The 25,068-nt window shown below is 39.9% G+C and overlaps 1 protein-coding gene across 9 annotated transcripts in view; it reads right to left on the reverse strand.

Moving 5' to 3' along the window:
- The window catches only part of VPS50 (VPS50 subunit of EARP/GARPII complex), a 203,241-nt gene that overhangs the window by 14,722 nt on the left and 163,451 nt on the right, over positions 1-25,068 (reverse strand). For 8 of the 9 annotated variants that reach the window (XM_073333942.2, XM_073333944.2, XM_073333941.2 and 5 more), the window contains 4 exons: positions 8,786-8,934; positions 6,637-6,733; positions 6,328-6,486; positions 1,779-1,900 (listed from right to left, as the gene is read on the reverse strand). In XM_073333942.2, the coding sequence (XP_073190043.2) occupies positions 1,779-1,900; positions 6,328-6,486; positions 6,637-6,733; positions 8,786-8,934 (527 nt within the window). Of the gene's footprint in view, positions 1-1,778; positions 1,901-6,327; positions 6,487-6,636; positions 6,734-8,785; positions 8,935-25,068 lie in introns of those variants that run through there. The other variant, XR_012157551.2, reaches the window with a different exon arrangement.

Consider the following 25,068-nt stretch of genomic DNA (forward strand, 5'->3'; position numbering starts at 1 on the left):
AGTATGCATCCGATGAAGTGAGCTGTAGCTCACGAAAGCTTATGCTCAAATAAATTGGTTAGTCTCTAAGGTGCCAAAAGTACTCCTTTTCTTTTTGCGAATACAGACTAACACGGCTGTTACTCTGAAACAAGTCAAGTGAATGGCTTTTTGGTGAATGGGAGAGTTGAAGCAGGGCTGCAGGCCAAATGAGGAGGTGAGGGTGAGGAGATGTATAGTTAAGGGGTCAGATGGGTCATTAACATGGAAGCTGAAGTCACAGAGGATCAGTATAGGAGATTACGAGGAGAAGAGAGAGCGAGCATCAGGAGCTGAAATCAGGAAGAACAATTGATGGGGAGAAGCTGGGTGGGCACTAGTGTAGGCCTGGCAGCAACATGGAGGGGTAGAGGAGAGACGAGGTGGATGCAGTGGTGTTCAAAAGAGGAGAAAGAGTTGAGGGAGGAGAAAGGGAGGGATTGGAAGCAGCAAGAAAGGGAATGGTGAGGGCCAATATTCCCATCGCAGTCTCGTTCAAGGTAAGGAGTGAGAGAGAAGAAAGGGCCTCTGTAAGAGATGGCACCTGAAGAAGCAATGTCAGATGTAGGGATCCAGGTCTCTGTAAAAGCCAAGAGATAGAGGGAGCAGGATACGAAGGGATTATGGATGGCTGTGATCTTTTTAGAGCTGGAGTGGATGTTCCAGAGACAGCAAGAGAAGGGGAAGACAGAGGAGAATGGACATTCAGATAGGATGGTTGGTATGAGGAGAGCTGTTGTGGTGGTGGTGGCGGCGGCTATGGGTTGGAAGTGGAGAGGGTGGGTAGAGAGGTAAGGGCAGGGTTTGGGTAAATGTCACCAGAGGTGAAGAGGAGGAGGATGCAGATGTGGGATCTAGGCTTATGCTGGCAGGAGACGAAAGATCAAGTTGAAAAGGGAAAAAGTAGTGGGCTGAGGTGATTGGAACTCTAAACGTGTGAGGGTAATGAGGAAGGAAGATAGAGCGAGCGGGAAGGAAGGGGAAGGAGGAGGATGGCAGATATCATGATGCAGAAGAGAGGTGTGGTGAGAGCCACTGGTGAGTGGACAAGAACAAACAAACAAATAACAAAATGTCAGAACACATGCTGCTGAGCACAAACTGGCTGCCCCCAGTATTGGAAGAACCCTCCATTCACAGTCCCTGTTGGGAGTGTTGGGGGTATGGCTGAGCCCCATGCTTGTTTTCCTATCTCTCCCTACCACAAACAATAGTGGGTGAATGGGCTGGAAGCTTCCTGCTCCCTCGCATCTTAGTGGTACTGCTAGGCTGTTCTTCAGGATGGAACTCCATGTTAGCAAGTCTCCATGCCCTTCCTGGCAAGGGCATCATCAGACAGAAGCACGGTAATCTAGCTACCATTATATCATATATTTGTATTAGATTCTGTTCTGTGTTGATCTCTTCTCCTCACTACTTTGTTGAAGTATGGTCCACTAAAGACTGTAAGGTATTTAAGAAAAGGATGTGTCTTATTTTGTGTCCACAATTTTGGGCACTATACAGTGTCAATCATCAGTAATAGCCATGTGTCTGCACACCCCCACCCCTGTTAGTATATTTTAGGGCCCAATCCCATAATGAATTCCATGGATTCAAGCTTCTGTGCCTGTGAAGATCCTCGCTGACATCAGGTGCAAGAGTCCACAAAAGTGGAGTTCACTGCTTTATGGAATCTAAGGCCCTCACCTTACAAACATTGCCATTAAAGAAATATTTACTGAAGACTAACTTTACAGGGGCGTTTGTAGACCACTTACCCTTCCACAATAGTTCTATTGGCTAGTCGGATACAATGCTCCCAAAGAATATTTGACACTGGCAATGGAATACGGACTCTTTTAGATACCTCATTCAACCTTCTGTTAAACTGTTCAAATTCCTGGTGAAATAAAAATAATACATTATTCCATGAGCATAAAAGAATGATTACATGTACACTTACCTAGCGAGGAGGAAAAGATGCAGAGAGATGAACCAGAAAAGGTGTGTAAGAGAGCAAAACAAAAGATGCTTAAAGTAAAAAGGTTACAGGGATAAAGAGGTGGGATCTGAGTTACTACAGAAAATTTTTCCTGGGTATCTGGCTGGTGAATCTTGCTCATATGCTCAGGGTTTAGCTGATCGCCATATTTGGGGTCAGGAAGGAATTTTCCTCCAGGGCAGATTAGAAGAGGCCCTGGAGGTTTTTCGCCTTCCTCTTAGCATGGGGCACGGGTCACTTGCTGGAGGATTCTCCGCTCCTTGAAGTCTTTAAACTACGATTTGAGGACTTCAATAGCTCAGACATAGGTGAGAGGTTTTTCGCAGGAGTGGGAGGGTGAGATTCTTTAGCCTGCGTTGTACAGGAGGTCAGACTAGATGATCATAATGGTCCCTTCTGACCTTAATATCTATGAATAATAGTAAGCAAGATTGAGAGCATACCAATTTCTATTCATCTACTGATGAATCATTTACAGTATTATTTCTTAGATATCTAAGTGTGGATTTAGTTGCATCCGACGAAGTGAGCTGTAGCTCACGAAAGCTTATGCTCAAATAAATTGGTTAGTCTCTAAGGTGCCACAAGTACTCCTTTTCTTTTTGCGAATACAGACTAACATGGCTGTTACTCTGAAACCTGAAATGTAAAAATGTTGGCCCTAATATTATGAAATCCAACCTACAACCAGTGAAAAAAAATCCAGTGATGATCCATTTATTCCCAATCAACTACCTGTGTTATCTAACTCTGCAAGAGTAGCAAGGAAATTTAATAGTTTTCTCCATTCATAGGGAACCTTTAATGCCAGATAATTCCAAATTACTTTAATAGTTACACCCATCCAGGACTATGATACCCACAGTATTCTTACAATACCCACATATAATACCCACAGTATTCTTGCCAGCAAATTAAAGAACTATGGGCTGGATGAATGGACTATAAGGTGGATAGAAAGCTGGCTAGATTGTCGGGCTCAACGGGTAGTGATCAATGGCTCTATGTCTAGTTGGCAGCCGGTATCTAGCAGAGTGCCCCAAGGGTCGGTTCTGTTCAATATCTTCTTTAATGATCTGGAGGATGGCATGGATTGCACCCTCACCAAGTTTGCAGATGACACTAAACTGGGAGGAGCGGTAGATACGCTGGAGGATAGTGATAGGATACAGAGGGACCTAGAACTTAGAGGATTGGGCCAAAAGAAATCTGATGAGATTCAACAAGGACAAGTGCAGAGTCCTGCACTTAGGACGGAAGAACCCCATGCACCGCTACAGACTAGGGACCGAATGGCTCGGAAGCAGTTCTGCAGAAAAGGACCTAGGGGTTACAGTGGACGAAAAGCTGGATATGAGTCAACAGCGTGCCCTTATTGCCAAGAAGGCCAATAGCATTTTGGGCTGTGTAAGTAGGGGTATTGCCAGCAGATCGAGGGACGTGATCGTTCCCCTCTATTTGACATTGGTGAGGCCTCATCTGGAGTACTGTGTCCTGTTTTGGGCCCCACACAACAAGAAGGATGTGGAAAAATTGGAAAACGTCCAGCAGAGAGCAACAAAAATGATTGGATGGATGGCGCACATGACTTTCAAGGAGAGGCTGAGGGAACTTGGATTGTTTAGCCTGCAGAAGAGATGAATGAGGGGGGATTTGATAGCTGCTTTCAACTACCTGAAGGGGGGTTCCAAAGAGGATGGATCTAGACTGTTCTCAGTGGTAGCAGATGACAGAACAAGGAGTAATGGTCTCAAGTTGCAATGGGGGACGTTTAGGTTGGATGTTAGGAAAAGCTTTTTCACTAGGAGGGTGGTGAAATACTGGAATACGTTACCTAGGGAGGTGGTGGAATCTCCTTCCTTTGAGGTTTTCAAGGTCAGGCTTGACAAAGCCCTGGCTGGGATGATTTAGTTGGGGATTGGTCCTGCTTTGAGCAGGGGGTTGGACTAGATGACCTCCTGAGGTCCCTTCCAACCCTGATATTCTATGATCATCATTCACCACGGAAGTGAAACCAACCCTGGGGACCATGCTAACTGTAACAGCACACGGCAACCCTATGTAACAGTTTAAGTTGGTAAATATAGAACACCGTACTGAACTGAAAATACAATGAAATGCTGCTCCAGGTAATTCATTCAGTCCAGACAATTTCAGCTATGACTCATAGTAGTTACTAATGTGTATCTGTGGCTATTTGGAGACTTTTGTGAAATGAGCATGTAGGTCTCATGGTAGTGTCTCCATCATTAAAAAAAAAAAAGTCTGCTAACATTTGTATCAAGTGACACCTTTGTAAGTGTTAAATAAATATTGTCTGTGAACTATCCCCCCATCCCAGAGTTAGTCTTCTAGATCAGCCTTGAAGCAATCCGATGTGGTAGGGCAGGGAAAAGCTTGTATTGAAGCTGCTCAGACTATACCTATTCTGTAGTTAAATAAAGGACTTTGTTCCAGGACTGTTAATTAGCACTTTTTTACAAACACAAACAAACAAAACAACAACTACAGAGGGGGAATTTTAGTACAGAGATTGAAATACTCAACTGGTATTTGGCTAAGACAACAGTGCTAAAAGCATTTCCACAAAAGCTGAGGCACCAAAACTTTTTTGCCTTAAATGACAAACTATCTACTATCATGAAGGCGAAGATGCCTATTACTCCGTATTGGTGAAACACGAGGGAAGAAACCAACTAATTTATCTACTTTCCTTAGAAGTAGATATTCACAGTGAATAACTGGGTGGAGACTTCTGCAAAATCTATTGGCTATTACATGCAACACATTGTTTATGTCAGACACTCAATGTCAGTGCTCTCAAGATGACAGCCAGTATAGGTAGCAAAGAGTTCTCTCTTACCAATTAAATAGTCACCCAGAAACTACCATCTGTAAACTATTTTTAGTTACAAGGAAAGGAGTACTTGTGGCACGTTAGAGACAAACAAATTTATTAGAGCATAAGCTTTCGTGAGCTACAGCTCACTTCTTCCGACAAAGTGAGCTGTAGCTCACAAAAGCTTATGCTCTAATAAATTTGTTAGTCTGTATCTGTAAAAAGAAAAGGAGGACTTGTGGCACCTTAGAGACTAACACAGCTGCTACTCTGAAACCTATTTTTAGTTACATAACCTAGAGACCACAATGGAATAAAATTGCCTTTACTTTTGTCCTGAGGCTCAAACAAATACATCCGCTGTTCTGTGGTTCATGGAAGCCATTCCACTACTGAACCATAAGTAGAAAAATTTCTTCAAAGGGCCCAGTTAAAAATAAACAGCATAACAAAGGCAAGCTGCAAAGATTTACAACCATCTTCCATTTCTATAATACATTCTCACTCGCAGATTCTCACTTCTTTCCAATATTTTCCCTTAAAAGTGGAGACTGGATATAATGGACAAAAGTGTAGAGGTGTCTGTTACAATGCGTAGACTCTGCATTTTTATAAAATATACACTAGATTTCACAATTCACTGCATAAAAAGGAAGTCTTCCAACTTCTCTTTAACAAGCTGAAAAATGCTTCTGCCATTAACATTGTAATTATTTCCTAAAAACCATCATGTAATTTAAAATTGGTGTGAATATATATTTAAAGCAAAGTATATATTATGCTGTGTTGTATGTGGGAGGAATTCCTCCAGAGCACTAGCACTAGTTTATATGTAATAAAGAGCCTTAGGCAATTAAGATGCCCATTTCTCCATCAGCTTTCAGTGGGAGCTGAATGCCTAACTGTCTTAGGTTCCTTTTAAAATCCAGCCTGTAACTTTATATTAGTATCTGATACGTACATTTTCTTGCCCTGTCTTTAGAGGCCCAAGCAGGGCTTATAATGCTTTTAGGATTACTTGCAGGACTCGTTTCTCCTACAGGATCTATGGTAAATGTCAGATGATACAACTCCTCAAAAGAATCCACTGGCCATGTCCGATGTGTTTAACAATGCAACTACTTTCTACTAGCCTTCCACCTGCCATTCAGAGTTTTAGCTTCAATGAAACTGCAGAGTTATTCAGCTATGATCTCTTCCACCCAAAGAGTGCTAATGGGCAATAAGTTTTAATAATCTGAAAAACTGACTCTATGGACAACAATGGAGTATTAAATGTACCCAGAAGTTTACCGTGTTTTGCCAGTAGTAAGACTAAAAAGGAATTCAGAAAGTACACACCATCCTAACGAATAAGAATAAATCACCACATTGTATTCCTCTAATCTTATCTCTACTACAGCTTTACCATAGGAATTACAGTAATAATTGTATTGTTTTATAGGGTTATATCTAATACACTAGGTGTTTCCAGGAAAATATTCACCTTTAAAAGAGTATCAACATATATGTTGTGTTGTGACATGATCTCCTTCACATCCCACTTCACATTAGCCATGAGGAGCAGCATCTGTTCATAATCAATAGCTTTAGCAGCTACAATCCAATAAATTGGTTTCCGTAGTTCACTGGCAGTTGACACAGTCTGAAAGAGAAGTTAAATAGAATTCGGTGTAACAGAATTTCTTGCTAACAAAAAGTAATGTACAACAATACCATGCAAAACACCCTCATAATATAGCACAAATTATGAAACTTTGGTTTAAAAATGAACAGTGAATGGCAGAATCCTGACCTGAGAGTAGAATTGCTGGAGAAAGGGTTTCTTGGCTGCAGGCATCACAGCATCAAGATGCGACTGAAGGAACTCAAACTGCTCAGCCAAAAACACCCTAAGAAAGCACATAAAATTCATTCTGATCCGAGTACAATATTTAAAGGGCATCTACTTTTCATTTATTTGCAGCAAATGGTCTTGGAAGCTGCCCAGACATAAAAGCATCTTTGAAAGCTTTTAGCTTTAAACTTTTTTTGCACTTTTATGTCAATAGTCTCTCAGGAACTCCTAACTCAGTATTTTATACTTTTCCTCCTTTCCATTCCCATGTGGATCATGGTAGATCATACATAAAGGGTCTAATCCAAGGCCAGCTGAAGTCAATGGAAAGATTTTCAATAACTTCAGTGCTTTGGATGAGACCAAAATTCTTGCTAATTATTTTAGAATTGAAAGAAATCCCCCCTCCCATCTCCCAACCAAGCACAAAAAATAAATATCTATGTTATAAAAATGCAAGCATGCTGATTCTTTTTGGTTGTATCTGTAGTAAACTAATTAACCCCAACATCTCTCTTTCACACTTTCTGCAAAAGGTTATAAGCACTCTACATTGTCATTAACACAGTCATGTTTCCAACAACGTTGTTGTCAAAATTCAGTTAGAAAACTGTTTAGTAGCATTCCTTAATTTTCAATGCTAAATGAAGTCAAGAAAAAAAAACCTCACAAAGAAGGAATGCTTTTCAATTTAAAAAAAATCTTTGCATTTTAAGCATATTTTTCCCTTAAGAAACTTTAATATAAAGAAAAATCCCCACTGGAACACTTTTCAGCATTTATCATATCTGATGCGATAGGATCTGGCTTTTCCTTGCTATTTTTCAAAGGAACTACTCATATTCTGAGGTAGTAGTTGGACTAGACAATGACCATAAAAACTAATTAAATCAAAATTGTTTTCAGGATAAAAAACATAACATTTCACTGCTGCACACAAACTGTTAGATGTGGGTCATTAATCTAGATAACAACATTATTTTAGTCATATGTATAACTCTACATATATAACCAGAGAGAGAGAGGACATGTGTGTGCGTGTGTGTGTGTGTCTACCTACACACACATACACAAACTTACTTTCAAGGATTCTCTCTACTTTTTTCACAGAAAATACTATTATTATTAAATATATACCTGGATCCTGAAATAATTGTATGTCACATATATACTAGCGAACCACATTTACAGCTTCAAGGGTATATTCTCCAGTCAAAATCTTTCATAGAAGTAGGTTTTATTAGAAAAAAGTTGATTTTCTGCTTTTTTCCCGATTTCCATCGCAAATATTTTTTTAATCAACCAAACAAAAACCTTCCCAATGTTTGCAATCTAAACATTACAGCATTTTGCTAACATGTAAGAAAATGGAACTGATTAAGAGCTGACAAAAAAAAAAATTAAAACGGACTAACCTACTTTCACTGACAAGGCTGAGATGAAAGCCAAAAAATAAACAAAAACACTAAAAATAGTGAAAAGTTAATTTGTTTTTAAATTTTGTTTTCATGCAAGATATTACTAAGAAAAGTAGAGGAATCATTTTTCATATTTCTCACCTGACTCTCTAAAATGTTCATAAATCATTTCAACTATAAAATACATCACTTCACTGAAGTATGTGATTATCCCTTTTTAATTAGTAAAATTTTTCCACACACTATATAAAACATCCCAAACTTAAGTGAAGCAACAATCTGAGTCTTGCATTCCACTTTACTACAATGCAGAAGACTTTAACTTAAGGTTTTATATGAACAGTACAGACTCAATCATCCCATTATTTTTTAAATCAAGACTGAATATCCTTCTAAAGTATATACTCCCTAGTTCAACCACAAATTATTTGGTTTGCAGCAGAAATTGCTGGTTGAAATTCCTCAATTTGTCTTATGCGGAAAATCAGATCATATTAGATTCCTTCAGGTGTTAACATCCATCAGTTGGTGATTTACTTCTAATTTATTTGAAAAGAGCAATCTATTTATTGTGTTTTATGACTAAATAATTATGGTCACTGCCTATCTTTTTGAGAGGTCCATCTTAAACACCTCATGGATTTACTTGCAGTGGCTTTAAAAAAGGTGGTTTACAGTAAATAACTTACAAGGATTCCGTGGCTACCACTCTCTCTGCCAAACCATACAGAGTATTGCCAGATGTTAAAACTACCAGATGACTGAGGTGTGGGCTTGGCACTTTCTCCTTTCTCTCTTCAGCAGCTGTGAGGGTGCCAGTGGTATCAGTAGAGACCTCCTAAAACAAAAATTTAAAAGACTGAAAAAACTAATCAATTGTAAAATATGGAATTTCAGCATCAAACTAAAGTTGAATCAAATTTGACAACTGATTATGTCAGGGAATGGGTGATACGATATAAAGCCTCTCCATTCTAGGTTGCCAGTGAAATCCAATCCAGATCAATGGTGACCAAAGTTGTTACCATTAGAACATTTAGTATCCCAGATGAAATGACTCGTCTCAGTCCAGTTCCTAGTGGACTGATATGCAGGCCACAGAAACTAATGCAGTTTGCACCAAATGTGGCAGTTTATCCATACACAGTTTGACTTAACTGCATAGACAGTGAACCAGCTTCTCACCCCTAGAGACAATCTGACTTTAGATACACGAGTAGGAAAAGTGTAGGGAAGTTGACACTGCTGCTGCCAGTGCTCTCCCTGTTTGGTGGATAATAAGGGACTTCTCTATTCTAGGTTGTGATTTTCACCTGTCCCAAAATTTACAATCAAATGAAAATTATATTTTTAAAATAACTCTGACCTTATTATGTAGGAATTCCCATCCTGCAGAAATCTCACTTTCATATTACTTAAGTGGAAAAGCAGAGGAAAATAATTTGCTCATATAAAAAGTGGAAATAGTATTCACCAAATTTCTCATTAAACAGTAGAATGCTCAGCTGGTACATGACTCAAGACAGAAAAAAAAATGCATGAGGTCAAGGAAAAGGAACTGGTTATGACAAACAAGTTACATAGATATCTAAATGCAAAACTGAGGGTATGGCTACACTGGGACACTCAAGAAAATTAATCCAAATTAACTTTCAAAATCGATTCAAAGCCTTAATTAATTTTATCTTAATTCACAAAGCGAATTAAACTAGATTGAATTAAGACCACTTTAATACTAAATCAGATTGTCCACACGGGGATTTAATGTGGTTTAACTAATCTACTTTGAAACTTAATTCAGATTAATTTTCCTGAGTGTTCCTGAGTAGACAAGCCTTTAGAAAACAATGGAAAATTTTAGCTGTGCAAATAAAAGCATCCAAAGCAGAGAGATTCAGTTCTGACGTTAACCAAGATGAGCAAAATCACATCAGATCTAGCTGATTTCGTAAGATTTCCATGTTTTCCCAATCTTGCAAGATTTCTGTCATTTGGACACAAAGTTTTATGATATTTCAACACACCAAATCTAGACCTGATCCCTGCTGTTCTTCAAACCTGAGCACCATCCTCAACCTAATCTGTTGGCTACAGGATCCTTCAAAATTGTGTCGCAAGTTAGGGATAACGCAGGCAAAAAAACTGCATCTGTGGCTGACTGGCCCAACCACAAGCCACACTTTATCCTGACTGGCAGACCCCAAGGTCAAGGTGGCTACCCAAACAGAGACATCTCTCAGCCCACCCAGGCCAGGACATACAGCTTGGACCACAGTCTACACTTCACCCTCTTTTGAGGGGGTTAAAACCACCAGGGAGACTCAAAAGAGTCTCTGCCAGTAAGTCTCTTGGTCACATTTATCCACTGAATTCCACACTTCTGTGAGATTCCCTCCCTTCCATCCTGGCCCAAACTGCTGAATAAATAAGTTACCCTACAAAACTTACATATACCCTACAAAAGTTACGTACTCCCATAATGTCCTTTTACATGTGGAAACCTGAACGTGATTCTGACTGAACTCAAACCAGACATACAATGCTAACTAATTAACTTACACATGCATTTATTGTAGCCAGAACAAGGAACAGCTAATGAAATTTGCATCCAGACTTCAGTGCCATAGAGAAAATGGTAACGTAACCCTACTAGTAACTACTGTGTTCATGAGGAATGAAATACAATGCACGTGAACATACAGATGGCACCCACTGTCCCTCAAACTAAATCTCCCCCCCACCCAGGATCGTACAAATGTAAAACAAGCATCAGCCAGCCTACATGGCATGTGCAAAGGTGCAGCTACCATAAAAATCAACAAGGGTAATCTGTGGCAGGACTTCTTTCTATGCTACAGTGCCGTTGAAGCTAATAGTTTCCTGTATACTATGCTCTGCTGAATCTGTCTTGATAAATACTATGCAAGTGTTAAGTCAAGCAGCTATTTAAATTGTTTAAAAATGAGCCACTGTTCATAACTGAAACTCCTCTCAAGTGATTGCCAAACCTCACACCTATAATTCTCAACCTGTTAATGCTTAACACAGGTCTTTAAAAATGTGACAATGCTCCAAAATGATGTAGAAATTAACAAAAAGATAAAGGAGCTTGAAATGATGTGGGATTTATTCTGTTAATAAAAGTTTCCCATTACCTGAGCTATGATTTCTGTGGTCAGTCAATTACTCTAATAAAATGTATCAACAGCACGTTTGTGTGGAGTGGAAATAAATTTGGGTTCAAGATGAAGATTCTTCAAAGAGGTATAGTTGCAGGTAGAAGGGGTGTTTAGATGGGGTAGGGGTTCCAGGTGGGAAGTCAGGAATAAGAGGAGGGGTTGGATGGGGCAGCAGGGGGCAGTCAGGGGTGGGAGGTCCAGGGGCAGTCAAGGGACAGGGAACAGGGGAGGTTGGATGGGGCAGGAGTCCCGGGAGGGCCGTCAGGGGGCGAGAAGCGGGGGGGGGGGGGGGGTGGATAGGGGGCGGGGGCTGGGCCATGCCTGGCTGTTTGGGGAGGCACAGCCTCCCCTAACCAGTCTTCCATATAATTTCAGAAACCCGATGTGACCCTCAGGCCAAAAAGTTTGCCAGCCCCTGCATTAGTGTCACAGATCAGGGCAACTGTACCTGTATTTTCCCCTCCGTGGTCCACTAAAGGCACCTACTCTATGCTTCCAACTGTCACTTCTCTTGGGCACAGACCTGCTTGTCTTTCCCTTCTGCCCAAGGTTTTTCCAGGCTGCGCCATTCCCTGGCTACACTGAGATATCTCCAGCAAGCCAGACTGTCTAACCAGGCCAGCACCTGCATTTTGCTTTCTCTTTGAAGACTCTGAACAGAAGTAACTGCCAGCAGTCACAAGTTACAACACAGCCCTTTATAAGCAAACACCTTTATTCTTAAGGTGAAAGCATTCCAGAGAAAACACAGAACAATAAAAGTTCCTTTATATCCATTCTAAAATCTCACCACAGGTCACCCATCAGTCTTATGGGACCTCAGTAGACGAAAGTCCTTTGAAACCTTCCCGGGAAGTATTAGGGCCTCCCAGGACAGAAGGTCTTGTCCGTTTGCTGGATCAGAAAGGAGGCCCTGAGTCATTTAAACTCAGGCTATTTACTCAAAGTCCTCTCTTTTTCTGTTGGGTTCTGAAGAATCCAGTTTGAACTAATAAATGCAAAGTAGGTGGTGCTACTTCTTTAGAGGTTTTACAATCTGAGTGAGTTTGCCTAACTACCCTGCATTGTTCTTAGTTCCTGGAGGAGCTATGGTCACCCTCTTCCATGGAATTACGTACAGTTCCTGGCCCACAATGATACATAAACTAAATACTGTAAAATCTCCCAAAGATATTGCAGGAAATTGCCATATCTGTCACAATTAATATCTCAGTTTACCAGTTACATAAGTAACCAATGATGAAAATGGCTCAGTAGGCTGTGACCCTTGCCTCTAGAGAGAGGAGGGCTATGTGGAGGGTCACAGTGAGCCTCTGAGGCTAGCGTAATCCACCAGAAAGCGCGGGACCCACTGAGACAAGGTTGGAGCTTTGTCACAGACGACATTGACAATTAAACATTTATATTTTGGTAGCACACAAAAGCTACAGGGAGATACTGTCCCCACCCAAAGGGTTCACAGTCTAAAAGACACCAGCAGAGACAAAGGGATAGGGATACAACACACAAGCTGTGACATAGTACAGATACATAGAATAATTTTGAGGCTATTATATCAATTTTATATGTATCCGTATGGGGTTTGTATTTTAGCTCCATAGTAGAGTTTCCAGGAGTTTCCAGTGGGAATTAAAGTCACTGCGGGGTAATTAATAGAAATCTGTAAGCAGATAAGTCTGAAGAAGCCTCATCTCCCCAGGGGAAATTACATATACTGATTTGATAAACTGGTTAAAAGAGGGCTAACAAATAATTGCAAACTGTATAAAGAGACTATCCCGAAGCCAGGAGAGAGATCACTCTCACTGTATCCAAGAACTACCTCTCACTGTGACCAAGAGAGACAGGCCCTGCAGTACTTTGCTTCATTCATGTGGAAGGTGGTGACTGACTGGTAAACTAAAACCTGCATGTAAGCTCTTTATTTTATTTAAAATAGGATTTCTTTGTAATGCTTTTGTTCTGAATAAATAATACTTTGCTTCATGAAGACTGGCTCATCACTAGCTAACCCTGTCAGAGCCCTTGAGAGAACAGAATTGCAGGTGCTGAACTAAAATCAGACCTGCTAAGGTAATCACAGTGAATTGCAGCCTAAATACCTAGTCTAGAGACAGGGAGTGATGTGACTGTATGAGAAAGGTGACAGCTAGAGGCTTGAGACTTAAGCAGGGTGCCCTTGAAGAAACCATGAAGGAATCAGAGGTACAATTACATCGGGAATTATGACACAAGCAAACAAAGACAATAGCCACAGTTTTGTTGTTTTCTTTTTACTTGGGTTGGAAAAAGTGAAGGGGAATAGCAGAGATTGGGGAGCTATAAAAGAGTAAAGGTGAAAGGAAAAGGAAGGAAGAGGAACAGTCACCTGCCTATTCATGGTCAACCGGCAGGATGATTCTGCAGGCATCAGGCAGAATGACTCTTGACGAGGGATCTGAAGGATGATAAGGTCCTGGCTGTACACAGTTTTTTCTGGGAGCTTTTCACATATATAAAGTAGGGCTGTCCCTTAGTCGCAATTAACTCACGTGATTAACTCAAAAAAATTAATCGTGATTAATCACAGTTTTAATCGTATTGTTACGCAATAGAATACCAATTGAAATTTATTAAATATTTTGAATGTTTTTCTACATTTTCATATATATTGTATTCTGTGTTGTAATCGAAATCAAAGTGTATATTTTTGATTACAAATACTTGCACTGTAAAAATGATACACAAAAGAAATAATATTTTAAATTCACCTCATACAAGTACAGTAGTGCAATCTGTGTCATGAAAGTGCAACTTACAAATGTAGAATTTTTGTTGTTACATAACTGCACTCAAAAACAAAACAATGTAAAACTTCAGAGCCTACAAGTCCACTCAGTCCTACTTCTTCAGCCAATCACCAAGACAAACTGTGACAGGATCCCCCCAGGGTGTAGCCTGGGACTGTGGGACCGCTGTGCCCCCTTAACTCTCTTTAGCCTGGGCTGTCTCTCACAATGGCTTGTTAGTGACCAGCAGCAAGCCCCTCCAGGTGCAACAGCACAACAGCATGTGGTGCCCCACACACCCAGCTAGATTGCATGAATGCTCCGAGAGCCGCTCATTAATCACACAGAGAAAGGCACCAGTCAAATCCCCCTAGTCCCCAACACTGTACCTCAGGAAAATACAGTCTTGCACTTCTCAAGATGGGCACTGCAGATTTATTAATTGGTTCACCACTTCATCAATGGAAAGTTGACATACACAGCCTTTGCAAAACCTGAACAGATTTGCCCCACACTTCATACAAACTCACTGGTAAAGATAAACGATTAAACAAATGTATTGACTATAAAAGGCAGATTTTAAGTGATAGGCAAAAAGTCAGAGTTAGTTACCAAAAGAAATAAAATATAAGCATACAGTCTAAACTCTCAAACCCATTAGACTCGGTGACATCTAGATTAACCTGTTTTTCTCACCCCCCTGGATATTGCAGTCCTTAATATACAGGTTTGGCCCAGGTTTAAGGAACAATCTCCTCTGTTGGAGTCTTGTCTTCTTCTCAGTGTCTTAGTTGCTTGCACTATAGGTGGGAGTAGAAGAAAAGGCGAAACATGGGCCTGCTCTGTTCTGTTTTGTTCCCTCAATCTCATGTGCTTGGGGAACAAACAAGTCCAGGCATGTCTGGTGGGCATTACTGAATCTCTAGGCAAGGTTGAGCAATTCCCCTGGTGTGGTCTCATGCAGGTGAATTACTGAATTGTAGCTCCCTTGCTGGACAATGGCTGTTGATGGATTGTTTGAAACCCCGCCCAGGTGTTGGTTACTTTCCTTGCTGTTGCCTCTGAGAAGCTAATATCTGGTGATTCCCCAATTTACAGCATACGACACAATTATCATAACTTCATATGCATTAATGATATACATATATGGATAGAGAAATTACTTTCAGCAGATCATAACCTTTCCCGATACATATAAAGCATGCCTTGTAAGGTAAGATCACGATTATATAAAAATGAGGAATATGGGGGTTCCAGAACGCTCTCCCAAGGTATAGAATGTCACACAAACAAGTTTGTGTACATTTATAGGAGAAAATGCTGCCCTCTTCTTATTTACACTGTCACAAGAAAGTGAGAACAGGCATTTGCATGGCACTTTTGTAGCTGGCATTGCAAGGTATTTACATATCAGATATGCTAAAAATGTGTATCCCCCTTCATGCTTCGGCCACCATTCCAGAGGACATGCTTCCATGCTGACGACGCTTGTTAAAAAAATAATGTGTCAGTTAAATTTGTGACTGAACTCCTTGGGGGAGAATTGGACATCCCCTGCTCTGTTTTACCTGCATTCTACCACATATTTCATGTTATAGCAGTCTCGGATGATGACCCAGCATGTTTTAAGAACACTTTCACTGCAGATTTCATAAAATGCAAAGAAGGTACCAATAAGAGATTTCTAAAGATAGCTACAGCACCCAACCCAAGGTTTAAGAATCTGAAGTGCCTTCCAAAATCTGAGAGGGACGAGGTGTGGAGCATGCTTTCAGAAGTCTTAAAAGAGCAACACTCCGATGCAGAAACTACAGAACCCAAACCACCAAAAAATAATATCAACCTTCTGCTGGTGACATCTGACTCAGATAAAAATGGAAATGCATCGGTCCACACTGCTCTGGATTGTTATCAATCAGAACCCATCATCAGCATCGACGCATATCCCTTGGAATGGTGGCTGAAGCATGAAGGGACCTATGAATCTTTAGCACATTTGGCATGTAAATATCTTGCAATGACGGCTACAAAAGTGCCATGAGAATGCCTGTTCTCACTTTCAGGTGATACTGTAAACAAGAAGCAGGCAGCATTATCTCCTGTAAATGTAAACAAACTTTTCTGTCTGAACGATTGGCTGAACAAGCAGTAGGACTGAGTGGACTTGCAGGGTCAAAAAATTGACATTGTTTTATTTTTGAATACAGGTTTTTTTGCACATAATTCTACATTTGTAAGTTTAACTTTCATGATAAAGAGATGGCACTACATTACAAAACATTTCTTTTGTTTTTTTACAGTGCAAATACTTGTAATCAAAATTAATATAAAGTGAGCACTGTACACTTTGTATTCTGTGTTGTAATTGAAATCAATATATTGGAAAAAAATCCAGAAATATTGAAATAAATGGTATTCTATTATTAACAATGGGATTAATTAATAGCTTTTTTTAATCATGTGATTAATTACGATTAATTTTTTTAATGGTTTGACAGTCCTAATATTAAGTAACAGTATGAGAAAAAGAATGAGGGCATTTTGAAAGAGGAGATGACTGGCTGGCAGGAACTATTGGGAACACTGGTGCAGTAAAGGTGGTGGCCAAAGGCATGAGAACTTAGTAACACAGTGAGGTAGGGCAGGGCTAAGTTGTGAAGGGCCCTGAAGTCAAGGTGATAGAAAGGTGAACGGGGAGCAAATCCGGAGGAATATTTTGGCAGCAGCTCTTTACTGGACTTCTTGGAGCAACATTGCAATAGTAATGGCCAGGGAAGATAAAAGTCAAGTGGGTTAGATGCAAGACCAGGCACTGGATGAGAATTTTGGTGCTGTGGGCAGAGCAGAAAGATTGGTCTTTGAGACGTTGTGTAGGAAGAAGCAGCAAGATTCAGTTACACACACCTTGTCTACAAAATAAACTGCTAGAGTAGCATAATTGCGGCTGCACCACTGTAGCACTTCAGTGAAGATGCTACCTACATCAGTGGGAGAGGTTCTCCCATTGGCGTAGATAATCCACCTCCCGGAGAGGCAGTAGCTAGGTCAACGGGAGGATTCTCCCACTGACACAGTACTGTCTACATCGGGGGTAAGTCCATTTAACTGTGTCACTCGGGGCATGGATTTTTCACTCCCCTGAGTGATGCAGTTATACTGACCTAATTTCCTAGTGTAGACCATGCCCCAGATTATGCGCCTGAGTGACTAGGAGGATGGTGGTGTTGTCCAAGGTGATAGAAGTGATTTGAAGGGTAGGAGAGAGATCAGGAGCTCTGTTTTGGCCAGGCTCAATTCAAGTTGATGCCTGGACACGCATGAGATGTCAGAAACACAAGCAGAGTTCCAGATTGTGACAGAAGGAGCCACATCTAGAGTGGAGAAATAGACCTATAAATAATAAGTGTAAAGATAACAGATCACCTGAGGATAGGATATAGGGGGAGAAAAGAAGGGACAAAAGATGGAGCCAGGTGGGATCCCTGCTGAAAGTTGGAGATAAGATGAAGACCATGCACCGAACAAAAAACTGAAGATACAGCTAGTCATAGGAGAACTAGTAAAAGACAAAATCATGAAAGCTGAGGGAACATAAGATTTTTAAAGGAAAGAGCATGGTCAATAGTAGTAGACAATCTCTCAGGAAGGGTGAGAATGGTTTATAAAAATTAACTGCACCGGCACGTTATTTGAAAATGTAGCTATTTCTTTGAATTACACTCTTTACCTTCTGAATACAAACACTTTGCAACTATAAGGACTAGAAAGTAAAACAAGAGAACCAAACAAACAATGCTTTCATTCTATGGAATATAAATTTGTCATGTAGGTTAGATAAATATCACACCCGGCGAGGAATTTTGCACAAGTGTTGTAAACTCTTTGAGGCAGGGATCTTGATTATCTACTCAAGAGATGTCAAGCATCTCTTCACAGGCAGTACAAATTAATGAAAAATATGCCTATTCAATCCTCTAGGCACAATCTAATCCTTTAAAAATACACTTTCACCCGACGTTAACATTTAAATACAGCGAAACATCAATATAAAATCCCTCTCTGCCTTCCTCCTTCCCAATTCACACCGCCTTTCAGAGAATGCTTAAATATATACATACAGTATCCTTGCAATGTTTCCTGACAGTCAAAAATATCTGTTCTACCCTCAGAAGTAACATCAATGACCAACTAAAAAAAATCAGCTGTGAAGATTTAAAGAAACTCTACTTCTCTGGAAAATTGCCCAACATCGTGATGAGCTTCCTCATACCACCAAATATTTACACAAAGACGACTGAAAGAACAGAGAGAGCCTATAAGTATGCACGGACTATTTTTGCTCCCTTCAAATATCCAAGGTCATAAAATGTGAGGACAAATGTAATAAAGATTGAGTGTTCCATCTAGGTAATTCCAAGGTGTCTGCACCTTGGCATGCAAGTGCTATATAAAATAAAGTAGCATGGAGTATCAGAGTCTATTTAAAATAGCTATTCTCTCCTCCTTTTCCCATGAGTTAAGAGTATGTGAATGTAAGAGAATAGACGATGTTAAGTGGTACAAGTGCCACTCCTAGGGGAACACACCCTCAAAACAATGCATCATATATTTGGACCTGACATAGTCAAATTTGGGTTCCGCAGTCAAACTCTGGTTTATGTGCAGTATCGCACATGATGATCAGTATGGATTGGTATAGAACAGATATTCCCCTCAAGCACCTTTGAAGCCTTCCTGGATATAATTTTCTATGCCAGACTCATGAACAATGCACTTGATCTAACAGTACAGCTTATTTTTAAATACTAGCAATATGTGCCCACTGCCTATCACCTTCCATATTGAACATTAACTCAGGCCCTTGCCATTACAGTAGAATTACAGTACAGAGGTTCTACTGTAATCTCAGAAAAAGAAAAGGAGGACTTGTGGCACCTTAAAGACTAACAAATTTATTTGAGCATAAGCTTTCATGAGCTACAGCTCACTTCATCGGATGCAAATAAATTTGTTAGTCTCTAAGGTGCCACAAGTACTCCTTTTCTTTTTGCGAATACAGACTAACACGGCTGCTACTCTGAAAGCTGTAACCTCAGAGTTACAAACACCTCAGGAACAGAGGTTGTTCGTAACTCTGAATGAAACACTACGCTTCTTTCAAAAAATTTACAACTGAACACTGACTTAATACAGCTTTGAAACTTTACTATGCAGAAAAAAATGCTGCTTTCTCTTTATTTTTTAGTTGTTTATGTTTAACTCAGTACTGTACTGTATTTTGCCTTTTGGGGCGGGGGGTGTCTCTGCTGCTGTCTGATTGTGTACTTTTTGTTCCAAATGATGTGTGTGGTCGACTGGCCAGTTGACTCTGGTATTCATAACTCTGAGATTCTACTGTGTATGTTATGACTTCAACTAATAGTTTATACAAATATGAGTTACAGACAAATAAAAATCATGCTAATCTTGTCAGATTCCAATTTCCAGACCACCAGAATGTTCTCTTGCTACTTTCTTGCACAGAAAAATGATTAGTTCCTTCGATGATCCAAATGCATATCTGTTTATATCATATTTGCTAATAGAAGAAGCCACTTTATTTATTTAATCTGAGAAAATTAGTAACTCAAGCAAATGAAGGAGCTGTAGGGATAGAATTAAATTTTATTCCAGTAATATGACAATCAAATTTGACCTCTCTTTAATCTGAAACAAGTGCCACAGGGATAAATTGGGAATATATTATCTAAACAGCCAACATAAGACTTTTCCTAATTAACTATTTTTATTCTTATTTTAAAATTAGGATTATACCAAATGTTATCCTTTCCTCTGTGTGTCAAATGTTTCATTTGAATTTTTCACTAGGTTAAGAGTCATTCACATGTTATTGTGTTATTAATTATTCTACACTAGCTAAAAGCTTGCTAGATGCTTCACAATGCAGATAAAAATTACATGGTGCCTGCCCTAATGAGTGTAATACTTAGCATTGTAAACTCTCTAGAGGGACGATATTTTAGTTCTGTATTGTGCAGTGCCTACCACAATGGGCTCCTGGTCAATGACTAGAGCTTCTAGGCACTATGGGAATACAAATAATAAATAATAATTTCAGACATTAAATTTTAAGGGACATAATCTAAACTGCTCTGCCAAGAAACATCCTACATTACAGGATTAATATACACATCAAATGTTATGATCTGTTCCTTTCTAACCACTCCCTTGTCACTCTTTCCTACAAATGAAATCTACTTCCATCTCTCCCCAGCCCTAGATTTGCACCATATGCAGGGGGAATCGCCAGAATGCCAACAAATCAAGGAGATCACCCAACATACCAGGAGATGCACATATACATCTTACTTCCTGATCCTGCAAGCATGTATGCACTTTTAATTTCGGTATGTGAGTTGTCCCATTGAAGTCAATGGAATGATTCACATGCCTAAAGTTAAGCATGTGAATAAGAGCTTACAGGACTGGGGCCATAGCTATTAGCAGGTTATAACAGGAATGAGCAGCAAGCTCCAATTGTCAGCAAGTGCCAGAAAGTACCTAGAGAAAAATACAAAAAGCCAGATTCTCTTCTTTCTTACACCTATTGAAAATTAGGAATCCAATTTTGAGTATCTCTCCTCCTCTGCCCTTTTAAAAAACATGCCAAAATGTTCAGAAATTGACAATAGGCACGTACAGTTCCTTGGGGTGTCCCTATTTAACAATCGTTAGCTGAGGGCTTTGTAATGTAGGCTTTGACACAGTAGTTAAATAAAATGACTATTAAAACACTTTGTTTTTCTATTGAATGTTTCTGCAAAAACATTTCAAGTACTGTGTTTTATTTTATCTTTTTTAATGAGATGTGACTTTGTCATGCCCTCAAATACATCTTATCCAGGCTCCCTAAATGTCAATGGGTATTTACCTTGTTTAAATATCCTACATGCAATTATACACCATTAATGATGTTGAAATTTTGATTTCAAAGCATCATTTCCCTCTGAAGTACATAGGTTCATTCATAAATCTCCAAGCTTCAAAGCAAGATGAAAGATAAAAAGGACAGTTGAATATTACTAAATTAAAGCAGAGTTACAATATAAAAATAAATAATAATAAATAATCCCAGGGATGAGATTTTGAAAGCTCCCTACGGATTTGGACCCCAGCTTTCCATTAAAATTAATGGAAACTGGACCTCCAAATCCCATAGGTATGAAACTGACAACTTTAAACAGTGGCTGATTCCACTATGCATGCTCAGGCAGCTTGTTGACATTCAACCCAACGAGGACGTGACAATGTTGAACGGCAACAGGCCAGCTATGAATTTCTCATCACCTAATGGAGTTAAACATTAAATGGGAACAATAATAAAAGCACATTTCCCATTCTGAACAGTGAAAGACTTTCACTGGCAGGACAACAAATTTTTAGCCATTCTCCGTCTCCTTCCAAAACATACGGCAAACTATCAACCGGGGCATATACCAAACTAGGAAAAAAAATCAGAGCAGTCACCAGTAAGAGTTGGTGGCAGCACTCTGAGGCCACCCAAAAATTTGTTGAGAACCCCTGAAGCACGCTTGTCACAAAATAGCTTAAAATTTACCAATTTAAACCACCACCACTAGCCTACATTTAAATAGCCAATACTTCAATTCATATTATTGCAAATAATCTTTTTTCAGACAGCATGTTATTAACACCTCTACTACCTAGTTATCTTTGATAATACCTTGAAGCATAACTGTGCTCATATACATGGGTCACTCCCATTCACCTTGGCAGGAACTGACCCTTGTCTCTGGAAGCAGAATTGTGCTCTTGGTATTTACTATATTGTTTATCAGATTAAATGTCCTAGTAAATATCTGTGAAATTCTGTCAAAACCTAAATCAAGTTATATCCAGAATATCAACTTTTTAATTATATATATTATACACACACACACACACACACAGTCTTCAGAAACTTTTGTTACTAGCAATTTTATACATTAACTCACTTGGCATAAAGTGAAAGATCTGTGCAGTGTTCATAAATATCTCTGCAAACCAGAGGATAAATATAAAAAAATTAAGCACCTAAGGTCTTTCTGAAAAATAAGCAGATGCATATAGCACACACAAAATTACAAAGTACTTGGGAACGCAAACAACACTCTGCACACGTAACTAACCACTCTGCTTTGCAGACCTGTGCTTTATTCATGCATATTTTGCTGCTGCAGTTTTAGGAACAAGAGACTGATTTTCAGTGGGGCCACTATCTGGTTTCCACTTGTACATGTGAAACTTTGTGAGCATGGACATCTGCACTCTTCTAATACAAGCACCCAGCTTAGAATTTTTGGGTAACCAGAGTCTAAAAATCAGGCGTTTCAGTTTTGATCATTTAGAGCCCAAACTGAGACAATCAACTGACAACCAATGAATTTATTCAAATTAACAAGTTAGAGTGGAAAGGCTCAGGATCCTATTCCAATTCCCTGGGCCATCTAGTCATTCAAAGAAAATATTTTGGGTTATATCTAAATGAACAAATTGAAGAAGCAGTATAGTTATGAGACTTCTATCACATATACAAAGCTAATGCTAAACCTTCCTTTTGTATATGGGGTTAGGGTTACCAAATGTCTGGGTTTTCCCAGACACTGCCTCTATTTTGATCCTTCGCCCTCTGTGCGGACAGATTTTTCAAATAAGAGGCAATGTCTGTGTTTTTTTGAGGAGCAGACATTGCAGCTCAGAAAGAACCCCGATAGGTTCACATCCTGATGGTCCCTTTCCTGCATCTGCATCTGATTGGTCCCTCGCAGATGCCAGATCCCGCCCACCCAGGCTCCCAGCCCTGGGGAGGTACAGAGCCCCACAGGGAGGCAGGTGACTGATAACTGTTGCTGCGTCCCAGGTCTGCACCAGCCACCCTGCCACCATGACATGGAGCAACACTGCCCCCTCATCTCAAGAGTGAGGCCCCAGGTACCCCCTCCTGTCCACCCTCCAAATACCCCTTCCAGTACATACGCACCCCTCCAATACCCCCCAAATACCCACTCCTAGTACATATATCCCTACAGGACCACCCCAAATACCCCTTTCTATATACACACCCCTTGAGCCACCCCTGGTACCACCTCCAGCACTCCCAAATACCCCTCAATACACACTCACCCCTACAGCACCCCCCAACTATACCCCCCTTTCCAGCTCCCTCTCCCCGGCAGTGTTCTCTTTTGGGGGACCTGAAACATGGTAACCCTATATAAGGTTCACTTCCTCTACAAGCCATTCATTCCATACATTAAATGCCATCAGTTTCTACGCTCGATTTAGTTTTTCAAAGAAAACCATATAACATCTAAACTAAATTAAGTATTATGGCTCCATCAGAAAAGAACCTACTTTGTAGGAATTGTGAAGCTTGCAAAGATTACCTTTTAGAAGATTAAAACATCTACACAACGTGACTAGCAGCCACCACTCTAATGAGGGGCTTAGCTCCATGAATTAAAATTAAACTGTTAAAATGGAAGTCTTAACTGCGCACAAAATAAAGATAAAAAAAATTCTGAAGGGAGCAAATTGCTGTCCAGTTTAGGATACAACACTCTCTGTAAACCATGATCAAGTCTCCTCAGCCTAGTAACTAACTGCAGGCAACCATGAAGAGGCTGCATGGAGAGGCTTTACTATTATTTTCAGTATTACTATTATTTTTTATTTTTATTACAGTGGCAACTAAGAAGTCCAAATGATGATCAGGGCCTCTTTGTGTTGGGCACTGTACAGACAAGTAACAAAGAAGAAAGTCACTGCCCCTGAGACCTAGCCATCAATGTGTCAGACAATACACTACATGCAGGCCAAACAGGATGAGGGTATGTGGGAGAATGAGGTAACAAAAATAAGTTATTTTCGTTGCATGTAGTATAATATAATGTAATTGAGAAGATTTTTATGGTACTTTGTAGGTTCTGACGTACTGTTATTGCTAAAAGATCTATATTGTTGTGGGAAAATATCCACTGAAAAGACGAATGTGCTAAAATTACATTTCCATCCAACAATGATTTCCCAAGATTACTCTTCAGTCTGCCATTCTACATACTGTATTCAAATGTTTATATCCTTCTTTCTAAGGAGTACTGCGGACTGTTCTGATTTACAGAAAATGCAGATCAAACAATATTAATCCTTAAAATATCTGATGGTGTACATGAACAAATAGGTCTGTAATGAAATGTAAGTATTTTGTTATGTATAGTTTCCTCAAACAGCTCAATCTTAAGTCATTTGCAAGTACAATACTGGCATCAACAATATTAGGCAACAATCAAGCCACTGTTGATTAAACTGTGCAGATCGTAAAGAAGCTGTTTGGGTATCTGATGAGGTAGGGAACTGGAATTGGAAGTTTCCTCTCTAGATCATCAGTAATCATAAGTCACAACTTACAGGATGCTGGGTACTTACATAAGATGACTTGATGGCATCACTGGACTGATATTCTTATCTTTACTACTACAAAATTACACCCTTGTTGTGGGCTGCATGGCCTGAGGACTGAATGTATATGAAGACTAAACTATACACTTATTCCCCAAGTCTTCGGCTCCTGAGGATGTGGGAACCAATAGATGATGGGATGGGAGGGAGTTCTCACCGAGTCAGTGATTGGGGCATCGGTTTTGTGGATGTTTGTCAAGCCAGTGCCTTTGAGAAATGGTTAAATTGCTTTAAAACTCAGGACTTTTTCCATTTCCTTCGGTTCTCTTGTTAGCATCACAGCTGTACCAGCCTTTTCTGCTGACTAATATGAAGAAATGCGATCCATACAAAGCTACTTCTAAAGGGTCACATTTATGATTAATTGTATTAATCTACCAGTGGTGGTCAACCTGCGGCCCATCAGGGTAATCTGATTGCGGGCCATGAGACATTTTGCTGACATTGACTATCCGGAGGAACGGCCCCCCGGAGCTCTGTTCGCCATTCCTGTGGGTTGCCCACTAC

This window comes from Lepidochelys kempii, chromosome 2 (assembly GCF_965140285.1).
Source record: "Lepidochelys kempii isolate rLepKem1 chromosome 2, rLepKem1.hap1, whole genome shotgun sequence".
Taxonomy (NCBI): Eukaryota; Metazoa; Chordata; order Testudines; family Cheloniidae; genus Lepidochelys; species Lepidochelys kempii.